Below are 21,317 nucleotides of genomic sequence, written 5' to 3'. Positions count from 1 at the left end.
AGGCAGTCTTCAGGATTAAAAATTAATATCCTAAAAAGCAAGATGTTCGGAGTGAGCATGAGCGAAGAAGTTAAGGAGTTGGTCGATATTTTCGAGTGCTTGGTGGAAACGCTTCTAGCTACTTTTTTTTGGCCTTCCTCTTTGTGTTGGGAAGCCAGCCAAACATCTCTGGGAAAGGTGGTGGAGAGATTTGAAAGAAAGCTTGCTAGACGGAATAGTCGATATCTCTCGCTTGGCGGATGCATCACTCTTATCAAGGTGGCATTATTGAATCTTCCCTTATACTTAATGTCGCTTTTTAAATGTCCGGCGTTGGTTCTCTTTTGGCTTGATGAATTAAGATGTGATTTCTTGTGGCAAGGGACTGAAGATAAAAGAAAAAAAGAAAAAAAAAGGGTTTCATTTCGTGGGGTGGAACGAAGTTTGCAAGGCATATGAAGATGGATGTGTGGGTATAAAAGACCTCAAATCTATGACTTTGGAATTGCTTGGGAAATGGCTTTGGAGGTTTGGGGACAAAGAATGAGCGCTTTGGAAGGAAGTTATTAAAAGCAATTATGGGTGTTCAAACAAAGGTTGGTGGACTAGGGATTCCTCTTATTATATAGCCTCGACTTTGTGGAGAGGGGTTTCTTCTGTGAAGTCGGAGTTCCTAGAAGGTGTTAGTTTCGCCCTTACGAATGGAGAGAGAATTCGGTTTTGGGAAGATATTTGGGCGGGGTCACTCCCCTTAACAGTTGAATTCCCCTATATCTTCCGCCTTGCCTCGGATCCCTCTGTTGTTGTGACTAGTTACTTCTTTACCATTGGGAATGCATGGTCTAGGAGCCTCCATGTAGACACTTTCTTCAGGATGAGTTGGAGGAATTTGTGGCTTTCTTGGTTCGCATTTATCTTTATTCTCTGGATCCCTCATCCACGGATAAAATGATATGGAAACTCCATAAATCTGGCTCCTTTTAAGTTCAGTCTCTCTATTCCCGCTTTTGTGGAGATTGGAGGTGTGGGAAGGTGGTTCATACCAAATTCGTGTGGCGTTAAAGTCTCCCTCCTAAGATAGCTGCCTTTGGGTGGTTGGTTGGTTGGTAGAAAAAAAAGGTTTTGATAAGGAGTTGGTTGATTCCTAACATGTGCTTATGTTGCAAATTGATAAGGAGTCAGTTGATCACCTCTTTGCATATTGCTCCTTTGTTGGACCCATCTGGACAGACTTCCTAGCTTGTTTCAATGTCTCTTGGTCCTTCCCAGTGGAGGTAGGAGACCTTTTGCTTGCTTGGCATGGAGTGGGGCTAGGGAAGGTTAAGAAGGAGCTGTGGAGAATGTCCTTGCTTGCTATTTTGTGGGCTGTTTGGGAAGAAATAAATGCAGGATGCTTCAGAAATGAAAGCCAAGCTGGCAGAGGTTATTTCTCAAAGGGCAAGATTGTTTGTTGTCGAATGGGCCTCTAATGTTTCGATGCTCAAGGGTTGTAATCTCGATTTTCTTGGTCTTAGTTGGGTCACCATTTCGACGGTTTTGTGCTCTTTTGTAGTTGTTCTCCTTTTATTCTGTTTTAATAAAATTTCTGTTTTCTATAAAAAAAAAAAAGAAAAAAAAAAGAAGAAGCTTGGCTGATTCCATGGAAAAGATGGTTAGTTGCCGTCCAGTGGCCTTCCCAATTACGTGTTTCAGATTTCATCCAAGTTATATTGGTTTCGGTCCAAAATAATACGAGTCAACACACTTAATGGGACCGAATCTGAGTGAATCATATTGGTTTCGATCGCCAGGCAAGTCACACTTTGAAACCATTACTTGAATCCATGCCTGATTAGGCATTTGGGCTCCTTTTATATCTTGGAAGACATGGGATGGGATTAAGGCATGGAACATGGTTTTTTGAAAAATGTAAGAAGAAAAGCTTGCAAATTGGAAAGGGGGGTTGTCATTGAAAGAAGACTGAGTCAGACTGAGTTGGGGAGACTTGTAATGGTTTTCCCTGGGCGAGTTGCACTCCAAAACAAATACTTAAATCCATGCCCAATTGGGCATTGGGGCTTATGTCCTGGAAGGCATGGGGCTGAGGTATGGAATGGAGTTGTTGAAAAATGTAACTAGAAGCTTGCAAGTTGAGAAGGGAGGTTGTTGCAAATCCAACTTGCGCCTATATGATATGACTGATCAATAGAAATACTCCAACACTACACCATTGTCGTATATTCCATATACCACATCAGATGGGCATGCTATTCAGGGAAATCGATTTACTTTCATGATGCCTTGATGGTGAAGTGGCGGACACGTGCGTTTAAGGTAGGATCATTCTGATCAAGGTGGTTCTAGTGAATCTTCCAATGTACCTTGCACTGTTGCTAAAATGCCTGGCATAAGTTTTGCTGGAGCTTGAATCCATTCTTAGGAGATTTTTATGGAATGATTAGGAAGGAGATAGGAAGTATCCTTTGGTTGCTTGAAAGGATGTATGTAAGCTAGTGAAGTGTGGAGGTCTCAGAGTCATATATATTGCTTACATGAATTCTACTCTGGGTGGTTAGTGGTGGTGGTGGAAGGTGGGCTTTGGGTCGGAATCAACACTAAAAGAAATACTTGTTGCAAAGTGCGGATTTGCTGACAACGAGAAGTACATCTTTTGTGCCAATTGTGGAAATTCTGTCCATATTGGAGGAAACATCCTAGTATCAGGTGCTGTTCGAAGTTTATGGGTCATGGATCCTTCCGGAAATTTTTTGGTCTGTTTGCTTGAGGAGCCAAGGACCGGAGACTAGTTGTGTGTTCCAAGGTATGGGTTATGGCAATTCCTTTAAGGCCCTGTTTAGGATTAGCGAAATGAGAGTATGAATTTGGTAAATCCATGAACTTGCATTGGATTTGGATTTGACAAAATCTCGAAATCCATTGTTTGGGAATCAAGCTACAAATCAATGGATTTAGGAGCATTTATTGCAATGGAATAACTTTTATTACTTCTAAGAAAGTCTTTGATTCCATAGATTATTATTATTATTATTATTATTATTTATACTTGGATTTGCATGAAATCCATGGATTTCATGAATCCCTCGCCCCAAACAACAGATAATAGGAAAAGAAAAGAAAATGGATGCTTTTACCATGATGGGAGATGTTACTATGTTTGGATGGTAAAAGAAATGTTGGATTTCAAAATGCAATCATTACCCAATATGGTCAAATTCTTGTGCAGAAGATACAAGGCAGCCATTGTGAGAGCCTTATAAGAGATTCACTTGGGATCTAGACCAGATTAAAACATGAAATATAATGGAATCCATGTTTCGATAAAGCTCATGAAAATCTCGGAAAAACATCATTGGATAATTATTACAATTTTCTTTTCCTTTTGCACTATCCAAGCAGGCCCTAAAGGTCAATGCTTTTTGTTGGATGGCCTGCATTGATAAATTCTCATATTTGATCATATCAAAATGAGGGTGGTGGCACTCCCTAACTACTGTGTAATGTGTTTTGAGGCAAAGGAGATGGAAAACCATTTACTGTTGCATTGTTCTTTTTGCCTCATCGGTCTGGTCAACGGTGTTTAAGAAACTTGGTATCAAACAGATTGTTCTGGTGAGGGTTATAGATATCGTGGATGGATGGTGGGTAAATCTGTTCAGTCTGTTGGAAAATTATTGTGGATGTTGATGACAGGGTGATCATTTTGGTCAAACTCTTGGGCCCCAATAGTGGATTGGTTGGCATTATTTGAATTTTGCTGAAGAATCAGCTCTTCTAGTTATTGTTAAATTGGCTATAGACCATAATCTCTCCCTATTATCGTGGTATTTGTCCTTGGAGGTTTGCGGGCTTGGTTGATGAAACCATTGATCAATGTGCAGGGTACCAAATTCCGTTCATTCCCCTAGAGAAGCCAACGGGGAGGTCGATGAGTTAGCTAAAGCGGGTGCTTGAAGCATACTGTCCACGTGGGTCAACTCAGTATCTCGTTTGCATTTTGGATAGGTGTTTTTGTATTTTGGAGGGGCTGGTTGCAGTATTCCGTATCATCATGATCATAGCCTTATTTCATCTATTTGGATTGAGCTTAGCGTATCTTGTTTTGTCAATCATTCTTAATGCATGTCCTTGGTAAGTGGACAAGCCTTCACACCCCTTGTCACCAACTCAGTCCAAGTAATTCTAGGTCTTCTTCTCATCCTCTTTTCTTCAATCCTATTCAAGGTTCCCTTTCTTACAAGAGCCATTTCTTGTCTTGGTTACACATATGATGGAATCATCTCAATCTGCTCTATGTCATTTCATCTCTTACTTGGATTACTCCTTGGGTCTTTTTTTTTTTTTTAACTGGTAAACTACTAGGCTGCTTCAGTTGATTTAATTCTTAATTCTGTCCTTCTTTGGCTTCCTATACATCATCCGAATGTTCTCATCTTTGCAACACATCTCTGCTCATGTTTCCTTCTTATCTGTCTATTGCTTTGTGTCATATGGCATAGCCAGATGAATAGCTCTCTTATAAAACTTTCCATTTAGTTTCATACGAGTGGTGATACCAAAACACTCTTGAGGCATATCTCCGCTTCTGGTACCATATTATAAGCATGCTATTGCAGAAATCATAGTATAAATATCTACTTCTAAACATAAATTTATATCATAACTCGATCAACAATAAGGATATAGAATCATAATTTTGGGTCGGTAAAAATAGTAATCCAGATCACAAATGGCACATTATCCTGACTGCGCAATTTAGAATGTAAAATGCAGGGGTTGGGCAATTATGTATGTTTCATCTGGTGGTCCCTGCCATGTATTGCCCAAATGTCTCATCAGGTGGCTCACATATGTAGGAGAAATTTGGACAGTGAAAATGTACCAACAGTCTATATTTGACGCACATGTGCAGCCCACCTGATGTCCACACTAGTGTGATTTTCAGAAATGGTACATACATGCTAGGACCACCTAATGAATAGCCTAACACAATCTGTCAACATTGGCAATGTAAAGAGATCAGCATTATGTAAGAAGAACACAGCTACTTTAAACCTTGTTCCGTTTCATATGTTAAACACCAGAATACATAGATGAACTCAGACAAGCTGATGCTGCTGGAGGAAAGATGCTATGTGCTGGTACCTTCTTGAACCCTGGTTCTTGGGATGCTTCCCTTCTTGCTGCCGGAACGACGTTGTCAGCAATGCAGCACATATTAGATGGACAATCGAAGATTGCGTTTGCATTAGTACGTCCACCAGGCCATCATGCCCAGCCTACTCAAGCTGACGGGTATTGCTTCCTTAACAATGCTGGTCTTGCTGTTCAACTGGCTATAGACTCTGGCTGCAGTCGAGTCGCGGTTATTGACATTGATGTCCATTATGGCAATGGAACGGCTGAAGGGTTCTATTGTTCAGATAGTGTCCTCACAATCTCCCTTCACATGAATCATGGCTCGTGGGGTCCGTCTCATCCACAGACAGGTTGCATAGACGAGCTAGGCGATGGTAAAGGCTTTGGTTTTAATCTGAATATACCTTTGCCAAATGGAACTGGTGACCGAGGATATGAATATGCGATGACTGAATTGGTTGCTCCAGCCATACTGAAATTTGACCCGCTGCTAATGGTTATGGTTGTTGGCCAAGATTCTAGTGCGGTAAGTTAATTCATACACAACATTTTTCATCTTCATATGTGTTATTTGTTGAAGAGAAATGCTCTAGTGCTCTCAGAGCAGTGATTGTAGTTGCATCAGTTCAGTTTGACAGTCCAATCGATTGATCTGAACTTTCCATCAAGTCCAGAACACATTTCTAAGGCTACTGTGCAAAAATTGTACTGATTTGATGAAAAGATCCATCCTTGACCAGGCCTTATTTTCTATAGGATCCTTTTTCCAAGCTGTGTATTGGATGGCTATGATTGCCTAACAAAAGTGATTCTTTACAATCATGAGCAATCCGTGACCGTCTTTAACAAATAGATGGATCAAATTGCAATTAGACCTATTTTGTGTAAATGTTCTTGACCATCCATATTAAAGACCATTGATTGAACAGTTAATATCTGTCAGATTGGTGAGATGCTTACATGGCTGCCCGTGAAATGTGTGTTAGACCTAGTGAATAGTCTAGGTCAATGGATTGGATAGTCCGGGTGCCCCTATGCAACTAAATGCAACTAGGAGCACTATAACTTATAATGCCTTGAGAGCATTGGAGCATTTCTTTTCTTTGAATATACTTCTTGACGTGTGTTTGGATATGTGGGTTCTGTTGGGAAGCCGCGGGAGCAAGCACCCAATTCGAATCAAACAAGAGAAAGATAAACACAAACAAAGCATGCACAGGTACACACAAATTTTACGTGGAAAAACCCTTGCGGGAAAAAACCACGGCACAAAGCGACGAGCAATCACTATGAAAACGAAAAGTACCAGAGATGGATGAAATTACAATTCAGAAAATCCTTGTTTCTCCTCTCCAAACCCTAGAAACGTTTTTACCCCGATTAGAATACCCTACTCCTGCAATTACACCCACATTATTACTATAACAATCGGAATAGGAAACAGATCGTGCAATTACATAAAACTGCGCGCACCGTCAATCTAAGCATTGATCGATCAACATCAATTGAGAAATCCTCGATCGGTCGAGCCACCATGTTCGATCGATTGGACATGGCCAAAATTGTCCAGAGACCAAACTACAAAAAAAACGAGACTTCTCGATTGATACAAATTGAAGACATCTGACAACAATCTCCACCATGGCTTTAATCATCATGAACCGCAACTCTAAGCTTCATCTTTAATCGCCTCCATCATAGCTTCACAATCGCCTTCTCTTTTTGTGCACACTCCGTCTTCATCAACCTTTTGCTAGACCCAGAGAAGTCGAATATAATCGGAACTTCTCTGTGGGAACCACCTTTGTAAGCATATTCGCTAAATTCATGCTTGTGTGGATCTTCTCAAGAGTAACACTGCATTCCTGAACCGCCTGTCGGATAAAATGGTGATGAACATCAATATGTTTAGTTCTAAAATGACAAATATAATTCTTCACCAAATTGATTGTGCTTTCGTTGTGACAATTAACTCGCATGGCCTCTTGCTAAAGCTCGAGTTCGTTCATCATTCCTCACAACAAAAAACCTTGAATGTTTCCGTCACTACCATATACTTAGCTTCGGTCGTGGAAAGAACAATCACAGACTGAAGCTTTGACATCCAATTGACTGCTCTACTTGCTAGTACAAATGAGTAACAGGAAGTCGACCTGTTGTTGTCCACAGTTCCTACATAATCGACGTCCACATAACCTATCAATTTTTTCTTTGATTTTTCAAATATCAAGACGTAGTCTGCTATACCTCGTAGATAACAGAGTAGCCATTTCACTAACTCGTAATGTTGCTTGCCGGGGTTAGACATATATTTGCTCACAGCACCGACTGCATATGAAATATCTGATCTCGTAGAGACAAAAACATACATCAAACTACCAACAATGCTTGAATAAGGCACACAAGACATTCCGCTTTTCTTCATTTGTAATGGGACATTGCTCTGAAGAAAGCCTAAAGTGAGCAGCATGGGGTGTACTAACTGGTTTAACCTTGTCCATCCTAAACTTAAGCAACACCTTCTCAAGGTATTCTGCTTGAGATAACTGTAACTTGCTCATCTCCCTGTTTATGTGTATATCAATGCCGATGATCTTCTTTACAACCCTAAGAGCTTTCATTTTGAATGTTTCTGATAACTGAGTTTTCAATATATTGACCTCAAACATGCTATAACTGGCGATAAGCATGTCATCAACATATAATACCAGCAAGCTGAATTCCTCATCACTCAGTGTCTTGAAGTAGACATAGTGATCATATTTACTCTTAGTAAACTGCTGACTCACCATGAAAGTGTCAAACTTTTTATATCACTTCCCAGGCGATTGTTTCAGGTCGTACAATGACCTCCTTAACATGCAAACCTTATTCTTTGCTCCCTGTATCTCGAATCCCTCATGTTGCTTCATGTAGATTTGTTCTTTCAGTTCCCCACGTAGGAAAGCAGTCTTTACATCCATTTGTTCCAGTTCCAGATTATATCGGGCAACTAGTGTCAACCCAAATCTGATAACTACCTGCTTGACAACCGGTGCGAAAATCTCATTGAAGTCCATACCTTCTTTTTGAGCATATTCTTTCGCAACCAATCTCGCCTTGTATCTATCCTGTTTCTTCCAGTAAATCCACTCACAATGATTGCTTTACACTTAACGGGATGCTCCAGCATCTCCCACATCTCATTCTTGTACAAAGAATCTATCTCATCTTGCATCATCGACATCCACTTCTCAGCATCTCGATCATCCAGTGTTTCCTGGAAGGTAGATGGATCCCTCATCCGTAATAAGAGCGAATGCAATGTTCAAGTTATCTCTGTATCTCCCCAGTGATCTGTAATCTCTCGGTGAATTTCTCCTCAAAGGTGGCTACTCCACCTGCTCATGTACCTGTTCCTGTGGCTCGGCTTCTTCCTGTATCACTTTTTTCTATTTCAACATTAATAACCGTTGATTTTTCTATTTCCTTGTGTTCATCCTTATGTAACAATGAATCCTCATTAAACCTTATGTCGCGGCTTATCGTGATCTTCCGTGTGTCCCGGTCATACAACTTGTATCCTTTCACACCATCACGATAGCCCACAAAGATGCACTTCTTCGCCCTTTGGTCCAGCTTATCTCTCTCAACTAATGGTACATGAGAGTAAGCAGTACAACCAAATACTCGCAGTCCCGAGTAGTCTATATCTTGGCCACTCCACACTTCCTCTGGAATTTTACAACCAATTGATGTAAACGGAGACCGATCCACTAAGTAACAAGCTGTGTTAACGGCCTCAGTCCATAACTCCTTGCCCAACCCAGCATTGCTCAACATACTTCGGGCTCTCTCTAAGAGAGTCCGATTCATTCGCTTCGTCACACCATTCTGCTCTAGCGTATGCCTGACTGTGTTATGCCACACGATCCCCTCATATTTGTGAAATTGGTTGAATTCCTTAGAAGTGATTTCACCACCATTATTTGTCCTTAACGCTTTCAATTTACGCCTTGTCTGCTTTTCCACCATCGCCTTCCACATCTTGAAGGTAGCAAAAACGTTAGATTTATGCTTCATGAAGTAAATCCAAACTTTTCTAGAGTAGTCATATATGCATGTTACAAAAAACGATGACCACACCCCCCCCCCCCAAAAAAAAAAAAAAAACCACGGGAGACAACCCCCATACATCTAAATGCACATAATCAAGCACCATTTTACTAACATGTTTTCCCAACTCAAAAGATAATCGCGATTGTTTACCATATATACAATACTCACATATATTAAAATTAACACTTTTAAATGCAGGAATCAAGCATCGATCAGAAAGTACTTCATTCTACGCTCACTCATTTGGCCTAGTGCTTATGCCACAAACATGCCATTGTGGACTATGCTACAGACGTTGCAGCTCCACCCGATACAGTATTCCTGATCAACTTGTAAAGGTTACCGCTCCGTTGCGTCTTCATCACTATGAGTGTCCCCTTTGAAACTTTTAGGACATGATTAACTCCAGTGAACTTGCACCCAAGTGCATCGAGAGCTCCCAAAGAAATCAGATTCTTCCTTAGCTTAGGAATGCGTCTCACATCCGTCAAGATGCGCTTTGTTCCATCAAACATAATGATGCGCACCGATCCAAATCCAACGACTTTATAGGCAAAGTCATTGCTAATAAACACCTGTCCACCATCGCACTCACTCTCACTATATCTGGTGAACCAATCTCGCTCAAAAGTTACATGGTATGAGGCCTCCGTATCCAAAATCCACTTGTTGCTGAGATACCTTGATTTGGCCTAGTGCTTATGCCACAAACATGCCATTGTGGACTCTGCTACAGACATTGCAGCTCCACCCGATATAGTATTCCTGATCAACTTGTAAAGGTTACCGCTCCGTTGCGTCTTCATAACTATGAGTGTCCCCTTTGAAACTTTTAGGACATGATCAACTCCTGTGAACTTGCACCCAAGTGCATCGAGAGCTCCCAAAGAAATCAGATTCTTCCTTAGCTCAGGAATGTGTCTCACATCCGTCAGGATGCGCTTTGTTCCATCAAACATAATGATGCGCACCGATCCAAATCTAATGACTTTATAGGCAAAGTCATTGCTAATAAATACCTGTCCACCATCGCACTCACTATATCTGGTGAACTAATCTCGCTCAAAAGTTACATGGTATCAGGCCTCCGTATCCAAAATCCACTCGTTGCTGAGATACCTTGATTTGGATGCTGTTAGAACATCACCACCATCCACCTCAACAAATTCTGTTGTGTTAGCCTCCTTTGGCACTTCATTTAAATTTCCCCCCTTATGAGCCTTAAGATTTTGACAATCCTTCTTCATATGTCCCCGTCTCCTATAATTCCAACACTTAATCTTTCTTTTGCCCTTAGACTTAGACCGTGAATGCGAGTTCCCCTTCTCTCACTCGGAATTCCTTCCCCTAGCTACCAATGCATCCGTAGAGGAACCACCGCCACTGTTCTTCTTCCTCAGTTGCTTCGAATGAAGGGCCGAGATGATAGTTTCAACGTCTATGATCTCCCTACCTTAGCATATGGTGTCTACGAGGATATCGTAAGACTTTAGAAGAGAGTTCAACATAATTAGGGCTTGGTCTTTCTCGTCAATCTTCACTTCTACAAATCAATTTGCAAAGTGTTTGATTAAACACGCTAATGTGATCATCAAGATTAGACTTCTGTGTCATCTTCAGGTTATAGAATTGCTTCTTTAGATATAGACGATTCAACAATGATTTCGTCATGTACAAGCTTTCTAACTTAACCCAAAGTGCTGCAGTGATCTTTTGATCCAGGACATTATAAAGGACCTCGTTAGACAGGCATAATTGAACCGAGGTTTTCGCTCTCTCACCCAATTCCTCCCACTCTTCATCACTCATAGTCGCAGGATGTTTCGCTACACCAAGGAGTGCCTGTTGCATCTTCACCTTCCACAGTTCGAAGTTATATTTTACTGGTAAACTTTTTAGTTTCATACTTCACGTTTGATCTTTTCATTGACATGTCTCAGATTCAAACTCGAATCCCAACATATACTTCTGATATCACTTGTTGGGAAGCCATGAAAGCAATCACTCAATTCGAATCAAACAAGCGAAAGATAAACGCAAACAAAACATGCACAAGTACATATGAATTTTACGTGGAAAAACCCTTGTGGGAAAAAAACTACGGTACAAAGCGACAAGAAACACTATGAAACTGAAAAGTACAAGAAATGGATGAACTTACAATTCATAAAACCCTCTTTTTCTCCTCTCCAAACCCTAGAAACGTTTTTGCCCCGATTTGAATACCCTAATCCCGCAATTACACTCATATATATAGTATAACAGCTGAAATAAGAACCAGATCACGTAATTATGCAAAACTGCGTACTCCGTCAATCTAAGCATTGATCAAGCCACCATATTCGGTCAATCAAGCATGGTCAAAATTGTCCAGAGAGCAAACTGTGGAAAAAACAGGGACTTCTCGATCAATCGAGCCAGGGGTTTGATCGATTGAGCTTCCCCTGTTCCATGTACAGATTAAAGACATCTGACAATAGGTTCCGTTTGATTAACATGGATAATGTAATGATTATCTACTGATAATTTCCATTGTCATGGTAGAAAATGGAATTCCAAAAATGGAGTGCCTGTTTGGATAGCTAGTGGAATCCTAAAAAATTCATTAGACTACTGTTACCTTCTTTCGTGTCCCAGAGAATTCGGAACATGGGTAAGAGTAGTGATTACTGTGTGGAATCTGCATGTCCAAACAACCTTTCTTATCAGTGGAAAACAGTTTCCATATCTGTATGTATTCCGTGTATCCAAAGACGCCCTTAAAGTGCACACAGACTGCTAGAACTGTGAGTGGGAAATTAAATGTTGCCTGCTTCAACTAAGAAATTTATATGTTGTCTTTTATAATTTAATGTATCTAGTACTTTTACATTGAATGTATTTATTCTCTTCAGAGAGCTTTGCTAAGCCCATAGACATTTCCCCACACAAACCTCTACACAGGGCTAAACCTTGCATGTATGGCAGCGATCTAAGCTATGCATTAAGTGGGCCTCATTATATAGATGACTTGGCATAAAAATTAGGCAAGGTTACTATCAGGCTGGCCACATGGGTATGTTGAATGTGGACCATGGAAATTTTTTACACCACCCATCATTTCAAATGTGTGCCAACTGCCGACCACCTGAAGGGTTGATCAGATTCATCTTTAGGCCAGGTCATCTACACAGTGGGATCCACTTGATAAACGGTTTTGATGTCTGCTTCTCGTGCCATGTTGGCCTAGGTGGCCACATCTAGAGGTGCATTTGAAATGATGAGAATCTTGGATTAGAAGAAAACTATGGTACAGCTGAAAACAGTCTACTATTATAAGAATGGTTCTTTTACCGTACTTTGGATTGAAACCTTTATAATCTTTATCAGAAATGACTAGTCAATAATTTCAGTTAAAAAAAAGAAGAAAAAAGACCATTAAATAAAATCATGTCTTTGCTTTGAGCTTTGCTAACCCACATGTGTGCAATAAAGCTCATGTACATGCCACACATGTGTCAGCATGGTGCAATTTATGATGACCGACACTAAGATCGTGGCTAGAGCAGCAACAGCAGTAACAACCATGCCTTGTCCTTGCTATTTGTAGTAAGCTTTACAAATCATGTTTCGCCAATATTGTTCAAAACAAGAATTTTTGTAATCGCTTTGAAAAGGTTTTATGCTTGGCCATGCTTCTGACATCAACCATCCTCCTTTAATTGGACATGAACGAAATAAATCATCATCATCATCATAGCCTTATCCTAGTTACTTTTGATTGATTGCTTGGATAGTTCAACAACTAGGATTTCTACCTGACATCAACCCTCCAACTTTACCTAGGCTGTGGACCACCTAGCTTATCACTACGAGGTAGAGTTTGGCATGAATGAACAAACAGAAACAGTAAATTTGAATCAGGAAGTTTGGTTTCAAAATTAGAGTTGGAGCTTTATCAAGTAAATTCAAGTAGTCATTTGATTATTCAAGAAACATGTAATGAGGATGGCAAACAACTTACTAGATTTTGGAATATTCATCCCATAATAAGTTCACATGCCACTTCTCTGAGATCAGATCATTGTTCTTTCTCATATCAAGTCCATTCTCCTTGAGTACATTGTCAAGACATTTAAATTTAAATCCCTTTTTTTTTTCATGTAGGCTATGAGATAAATTAATGGAGTTGCATTCCCCTCCGATTTTCAGGCCCCAAAAGTTTAAGATTTGTATCAAGCTAATTTTTAAATATTCCATGGAGAATTCAATGAGGTACTGTCCAATGCTGAGGCCAAAGCTTGTACATACCAGTTGTGATTTTAGTTGGACAAGTGGGGTCCACGTCTTAGTGATCCAAATTGTTGATATTATGGGCCCACTGCGGATGGACAGTGTGCCAAAAATCTTATAGCTGGAAAAGCCTTGACCCTTCAGTTTGTATTGATGGTTGTTGAGGAAAATACAAGGATGGTTTGCAATCGACCAAGAAAGTGCTTAGTTTTCTATGAGATTGTACGGTTCGTGCATTCATTTTGTAGTTTGTACCAATGTGCCCATTGTTCAATGATCTGAACCGTTGATATTATGGGCCTGAATATGTATGGTTCATGTACCAAAAGTACACCAGATTGAAAATCATTAGCTCAGTTGAACTGTTCAGATTTGCACATTTGTCTACATGTACAATTGTTCGTGCATTGTAAAACCCATATATTCAGCATCATTCTCTATGTTCTCCTTCCATCAATATCAATGAATTTTCAAAAATAAAATAAAATTCCAATATCAATGCAATGAAACAATGGAAAATGCATGCTCAAATAGTTTCTGTCATTGTTAGTATATAAATCTTTTCATTTGAAATAAGTAACTTCACTTTCACCTTGCTTCAGTTTGATCCAAATGGAAGACAATGTTTGACAATGGCGGGTTATAGAGAAATTGGCCGAATTGTACGTAAGCTAGCTGACAAGCATGCCAATGGACGGCTCTTGATTGTTCAAGAAGGCGGTTACCATATTACATACTCGGCGTACTGTCTCCATGCAACATTAGAAGGTGTTCTCAATCTTCCACATCCTCTCTTATCAGACCCAATTGCTTATTACCCAGAAGACGAGGCATTGGCCTTCAAAGTTGTTGATTCCATCAAACAATATTGGGAAGAGACTCTACCAGTCTGGAGAGAAAAATAACTAGCTCTGTCACTCTTCTCCCTGTTGCAGCCCACTCCTGAGGATCAAGTGCCTTCCCCTCTCAAAATCAACCATTACAAAAGAAGAGGAAGAAGATGGACATTTGCCTTTTTATCCATCACATGTATGTTTTTATGCCTTTGCCATTTTTAAGTCCTGTTTGGTAGATGTCAGAGAATTAGTTCATCTCATTTTAGTAAATAAAATGAGATTAACTCATTTTCCGGCATCTACCAAACATGCTCTCAGTATTTTTCCGTATTAAAGAAAATTTGAATTGCTTTGTACTTGGGGTAGGGGTTGAATCATAGGTTAGGCTTTTAGTTCCTCTTTAGAAGCTCTGTCTTCTATTTGAATTTCAGTGTAGTTTGGCATAAATTATTTAAGAGATTAAATTTTTCTTTTTTTATTTGGTGGATTATGAGAGTTTATCAACAGTAGTAGAATGTACATGCTATTCAAGTTGGAACATGTGGATTGATATCTTATAGTAGTCTGTTGTTAACTGCGGTTTAAGTTTGCAGGATCTATTGCCTTGGATCCGTCATCTAGGCCTTCCAAAATGGCGGCGCTCATGGTTGCGATGAAAGGTGAATCACTCCCAAGTTTCACCAATAAATCTCAAGTCACTGCAATTTTTTATGATGTGAACATCTTATTAGGATTGAACTGGATCATTGATTTTTTTTTCACTTTGTTATTAGGATTGATCTGGATCATCGAACTTTTTCATTTTGTTCTCGCACCCACCCCAGCCTCCTTGTGAGACAGGAACAGATTCCGTATACTCGATTTTGAGTGGGGAATCATTTATAACCCCAAGCTCCAAGGGGCCTACATGATGTTTCTGTTATATCCATTTCGCTAGTTCATTTTAGGACATGAACCCAAACATGAGGGAGATCCATAAATCAAGTGGGCCACACCACAGGAAACAATGGGGATGGAAGTGCTTACTGCTGAAACCTTTCTGGGGCCCACCATAATGTTTATATGCTATCCAACATGTTCATAAGGCGATTCCTTCCCAGATGAAGGTAAAATGCAAATATCGCCCGATCCGAAACTCGTGGTTCCCAAGAAGGTTTCAACAATAGGCGTTGGTCCCCACTGTTTGTTGTGGTGTGGCCCACTTGAGTTTTGGATCTCCCTCGTGTTTGGTCTCATATCCTAAACTGAGCTCGTGGAACGGATGGATTGACTGGACGTAACACGAACATCATGGTGGGACCTATAGTTATAAATTATAAATTTTATTTATTTAAATAAGAAACAATTTATCAATGTAAGCAGGTCTCTCTGTGCCAAGATTTTTGGAGTTTGACACTGGACAGCGTGCATATGAAATTTTAAGGCATGGTATACCACTGATCCTAGTCTCGTAAATACAAAGTACATGCCAGTAGGGGTGCACACGGTTCGGTTCGGTTTGGTTTTTGAGTGAAACCAGAATTCAACCATTCCCAACGGTTCCAGAAAAACTAGAACCGGAAGCAAACCGTTTGCATCCTAGAACCAAATTGGAAGTGGACTGTAAAAAACATCGTTTGGTTCTACGGTTATGGGCTTTTTATAATCCAGCCCAATTGCATGGTTATATATATATATATATATATATATATATATATATAGTCCCAGTCTCCTGTGTACCGTACCACATGAGATATTTTACACATCAACTGACACAAGTAAAAAGGATGGGCTGAGATTAGGCCCCACCATGATGCATTCATGAAATCCACCCCAATCATTAGGTCTGTGATAGAAATTTAGTATATCTTAAAAATTAGGTAGATTCGTGATTCATATCGGTCACACCAAGTGAAACCGTTTGGATAGTTGGCATCCCCTATACTATTTTTCCAAATGTGGCCCACTAACATTATAGATGTGGCCAATCTTTTATCCTTACGACTAAATTATTGTCACACACCTTATGAATGGAGCGGATTCAAATAAACATCAAGGTGGGGTAACCCCTAGCCGACTCAGTAGTGGTTGGGATGCGTCAGATACATGGATTGCATGTAACTAACAACCTTACTACTGGTTGGTGCTAGTGGGCCAAATGATGATGTATATATTTAATCCAAACTATCCATCCATTTTTATAGCTCAATTTATGGTATGATCCCAAAAATGCATAAGATCCAAATTTAAAGTGGACCACACCACATGAAAATAGTGGTGATTAAACGGATTAAACGTCCATCATTAAATTTTTTTAGGTATAGTTTATCTGCCATCCAACCTATTGATTAGGTTATAGAGACTTGGATGAAGGAAAAACACAAATATCAGCTTGATCCAAAGCTTACTTTGGCCCAAAGAATTTTTAATGGTGGGCTTTCCAGCAATCTTTCTTTTGGCATGGTCCACTTGATATTTGGATCTGACTCATTTTTGGGAACATGCCATACATTCAACTGGATAAAATAGATGGACGGCTTGGATTATAAACACATACATCATTGTTGGGCCAACTAGCACTAACCAGGTGTTAGGTGGCTGATGGCCATCACTGCATCTAATCCACAACCTAGGACAACCCAATCAATATTGGGTCAACTGGAGGTGGGCCCACCTTGACATGTATGTAAAATCCACTCCAACCATAATGGGTTAATATGATAATTTAGGGGTATTGATCCAACATCAGCCACATCTATAATTCTAGTAGGTCACATGAGTAGAAATCGTGCAAGGAACCCCCACAATCAAAATCACTTCACTTGGTGTGATCAACAAACATCATGTATGGGTCTAATGTTTAGTCTCCATGAATTAACCTTTACGAGGCAATTAATGGATGGAATGGATTTCACGTAAACATCATACTAAGCCCTGTAAAAATTCAAAAGTAGGCTTTTCCTCTCTCACCATTTTCTATTTTGTGGCTTAGTAAATCACAAATCAGCCATATTTTTTACACCCTACAGGTCAATTGATATCATAGACTGAATTGTCGGAATGGATCACAGGAAAACAGTATGATGAGGCTCACTTACAACACACTTGTTTAAGTTGGCATGACTGATGGTAATTTGGTGCGCAAAAGTTCTCCTGCGTGCGCATATGTATGTGTGTGTGTGTGTGTATATATATATATATATATAGAGAGAGAGAGAGAGAGAGAGAGAGAGAGAGAGAGAGAGAGAGTAATGCTCACACACAACTAGTTGGATTATTTAAATTGGTCATTAAATGATAAGAATATATTTTTTATCCACGTGTAATGTCTGCTTTTCGGAGTTTATGTGACACCCAGTTTTATATCCATATGATAGAAATACATATCATAGATCTAGTTGGTTTATCGAATTAAGCTTACTAATTTAATTTTATCTATAAAAAATTAGTAAATGATTTTTATTATTAGAGGCACATACAAGCTGAATCTAACTTGTTGGAATAGATTTCTAATGGCCCACTTTCTTTGTAAAAGAATAGTTAGCTATATATATATATATATATATATATATATATATATATATATATATATATATATATATATCTTAACATGCTTATAAGGAACTGTACCTAAATAACCGATCGAATTTGTTACATATGCTGTGTATCTCATGAATGTATCACACACGTACAACTTCTCCAGTTATACCATTTTCTTGGGAAGCAATCCTCTTCTTCCTACTCTCTCATCATTTAATGCCCTCTCTTTTATTATCAAGCTCTCTCTTCCTCTGCCCCACCGTGTGTGATTGGAAACCAATGGGCAATGCCTACAGAAGCTTAACACCGATATACTACTAACCCCGCTCATCCACAGCTAGGAATGTGCAGGGGTTTAGAGGGCCGTCCTGGTGTATGAGTTTTATCCACACTGTCTATTTATTTTTTTCATATTATTTTAAGGTACAAGCCCAAAAAATAGGAAAATACAAGGCTTAAGTGGACCACATCACAGGAAGCAGAGATGATATGACACATACTAGTGGAACTCTTATGGACCACTCTGAGATTTTTCTCTACTTTATTTTTGGATTCATGCCCCAAAATATCTGTTAAAATGGATGGACGACATGGATATACAATACATGCATCTAAGTGGTCCCCACTGTCAAGGACACACCATGTTGGGTGAGGTCTCAAAGACACTTAATCTGCTCTCAAAATAATTCATAAAGTGTCTCTGGCGTTGATGTAGTGCATTGAGAGAAAATGACCACTGTCGACAAAACCTTTTACCCAGCGGTTTTCATGAAGGAATACAAACTTAAGTTACCAACTTAGACTAGCACGTGCGGACAGCGTCTTTGAGGACGAAACTATCCCTCCTTTTCACTGCGAAGACGAGCGCTGACGCTCCTCCAACTGACAGTTGTACGAACGGCTTAAAAGAGATCAAAGTTACATGGCCCCACAGCTATGTATTTATTATATCCACAACGTTCATCCATATTTCTAGATCATTTCGGAGCATTATCCAAGAAAAGAAAATCATATCCAATGATCAACTGGGCCACACCACACAGATCAGCGGAAAATTGATTTTCATCGTTAAAACTTTTGTAGGGCCCACCATAACATTTATTTTCCATCCAATCAAATCATAAGGCCACAAAGACCTGGATGGAGAGGAAAAACGATTTTCATAATGATCCAAAACTTGTGTGGCCCCTAAAAGGGTTTCAACAGTAGACGTTCAAGTAGAATGGTAATGGCGGGTGGACAGGGATACGGATATAGCTACGGTTATAATCCGTAGCTATAACATTAAGTCGGCAATCGATCACGGATTCTATGATTCCACCGCAAGTTGCTGTCCCTAACGGCGATTAATCGCAAACTCCGCGATTCCAGCCCCGACCTATGGCTACGGATTATATCCGTAGCTATCACCGTAGCTATAACTGTATCCCAATGCACTTTCTTTCTTTCTTTCTTTCCTTTTTTTTTTCCTTATCGGCGATTAATCGCAAACTCTGTGATTCCACCCCCTGACCTATGGCTACGGATTATAACCGTAGCTATCACAGTAGCTATAACTGTATCCCAATGCACTTCCTTTTTTTTTTTTTTTTTTTTTTAACATGGAGAATTTTATTCTACCTACATTTTTTTCTAACACATATTTATATAATATATGTAAATATAAGCATATAAAAAAAATTCCCTTTTTTTCATTTCTTTCTTTATTCATATAATAAGAATATTTTCTAAACCAAAATTAGTTACTTGACGTACCATATATAATTTTAGGGCTGAAAGTTGGGCGGGCTCAACCCGACCAACCTGTGACTGACCCGACATTGGGTTGGGCTTGGTCAAGATGTATTGGGTTTGGTCTTGGGGTTGGGCCATACAAACAGCAACTCAATAAAACTTGGGTTGGGCTCGGGTTGAAGTCTCGAGAATTGCCAAGAAATGCATGGAAATGACCGTGAAATGAAGGAAAATGACCATGAAATGCATGTAAATGACCATGAAATGTATGGAAATGACCGTGAAATGAAGGGAAATGACCATGAAATGCATGGAAATGACCGTGAAATGAAATGGAATCGCTAGTATTGATCGTGAAATGCATGGAAATGACCATGAAGTGAAAGGAAATGACTGTGAAATGCATGGAAATGACCGTGAAATGAAACGGAATCGCCAGGATTGATCATGAAATGCATGGAAATGACCGTGAAATGAAACGAAATCGCTGGGATTGACCGTGAAATGCATGGAAATGACCGTGAAATGAAACGAAATCGCCAGGATTGCCCGTGAAATGCATGGAAATGACCGTGAAGTGAAGGAAATTGACCGTGAAATGCATGGAAATGACCGTGAATCAAAACGGAATCGCTAGGATTGATCGTGAAATGCATGGAAATGACCGTGAAGTGAAGGAAATTGACCGTGAAATGCATGGAAATGACCGTGAATCAAAACGGAATCGCCAGGATTGACCGTTAAATGCATGAAAATGACCGTGAAGTGAAGCGAATTGACCGTGAGTGAGGGAAGCTAGAAATTCAGCGAGGCAACCTAGGAATTGAGCAAGGAAAGCTAAAAATTGAGCGAGGCAACCTAGAATTTGAGCGCGGCTACCTATCAATTAAGCGAGGCAACCTAGGAATTGAGCAAGGGGAGCTAGAAATTGAGCGAGGGAACCTAGGAATTGATCGAGGTAATGTAGGAATTGAGCGAGGGAAGCTAGAAATTGAGCGAGGGAACGTAGAAATTCAGCGAGGTAACCTATGAATTAAACGAGAGAAGGTAGAAGGATCCTAGAAATTGAGCGAGGCAACGTAGTAATTGAGCAAGGCAACGTAAGAATTCAATGAGGGAAGGTAGAAATTAAGTGAGGGAAGCTAGAAATTCAGCGAGGCAACCTAGGATTTGAACGAGGGAACCTAGAAATTGAGCGAGGCAACCTATAAATTGAGCGAGGCAACATAGGAATTCAGCGAGGTAACCTAGGAATTGAGCGAAGGAACCTAGAAATTGAGCGAGGCAACTTAGGAAATTGAGTGAGGTAACGTAGGAATTCAGCGAGGTAACCTAGGAATTGAGTGAGGGAAGGTAGAAGGAACCTACGAATTGAGCGAGGCAACGTAAGAATTCAGCGAAGGAAGGTAGAAATTGAGCGAGGGAACATAGGAATTCAACGAGGTAACCTAGGAATTAAGCGAGGGAAGGTAGAAATTAAGCGAGGGAAGCTAGAAATTGAGCGAGGCAACCTAAGAGTTGAGCGAGGCAACCTAGCATTTGAGCGAGGGAAGGTAGAAATTGAGCGAGGAAAGGTAGAAATTGAGCAAGGCAACGTAGGAATTTAGCGAGGCAATGTAGGAATTCAGCGAGGTAACCTAGGAATTGAGCGAAGGAAGGTAGAAATTGAGCGAGGGAACCTAGGAATTGACCGAGGCAAGGTAGGAATTGAGCGAGGCAACGAAGGAATTCAACGAGGTAACT

At 39.9% G+C, this 21,317-nt stretch overlaps 1 protein-coding gene across 2 annotated transcripts in view; it reads left to right on the top strand.

Moving 5' to 3' along the window:
* The window catches only part of LOC131234452 (histone deacetylase 8), a 41,804-nt gene extending 26,670 nt beyond the window's left edge, over positions 1 to 15,134 (top strand). Inside the window, exons 2-4 of one of the 2 annotated variants that reach the window (XR_009165714.1) lie at positions 5,061 to 5,641; positions 14,088 to 14,514; positions 14,915 to 15,134. Coding sequence is in view for 1 of the 2 variants with exons in the window: in XM_058231343.1 (XP_058087326.1) it covers positions 5,061 to 5,641; positions 14,088 to 14,390 (884 nt within the window). In the remaining variant the exon portion in view is untranslated. Of the gene's footprint in view, positions 1 to 5,060; positions 5,642 to 14,087; positions 14,862 to 14,914 lie in introns of those variants that run through there. The other variant, XM_058231343.1, reaches the window with a different exon arrangement.
* The last annotated feature ends 6,183 nt before the right edge of the window (positions 15,135 to 21,317 follow it).

This window comes from Magnolia sinica, chromosome 19, assembly GCF_029962835.1.
Source record: "Magnolia sinica isolate HGM2019 chromosome 19, MsV1, whole genome shotgun sequence".
Lineage (NCBI taxonomy): Eukaryota > Viridiplantae > Streptophyta > Magnoliopsida > Magnoliales > Magnoliaceae > Magnolia > Magnolia sinica.
The sequence above is the reverse complement of the archived record's forward strand: the minus strand, read 5'-3'. Positions and strand labels throughout refer to the sequence as shown.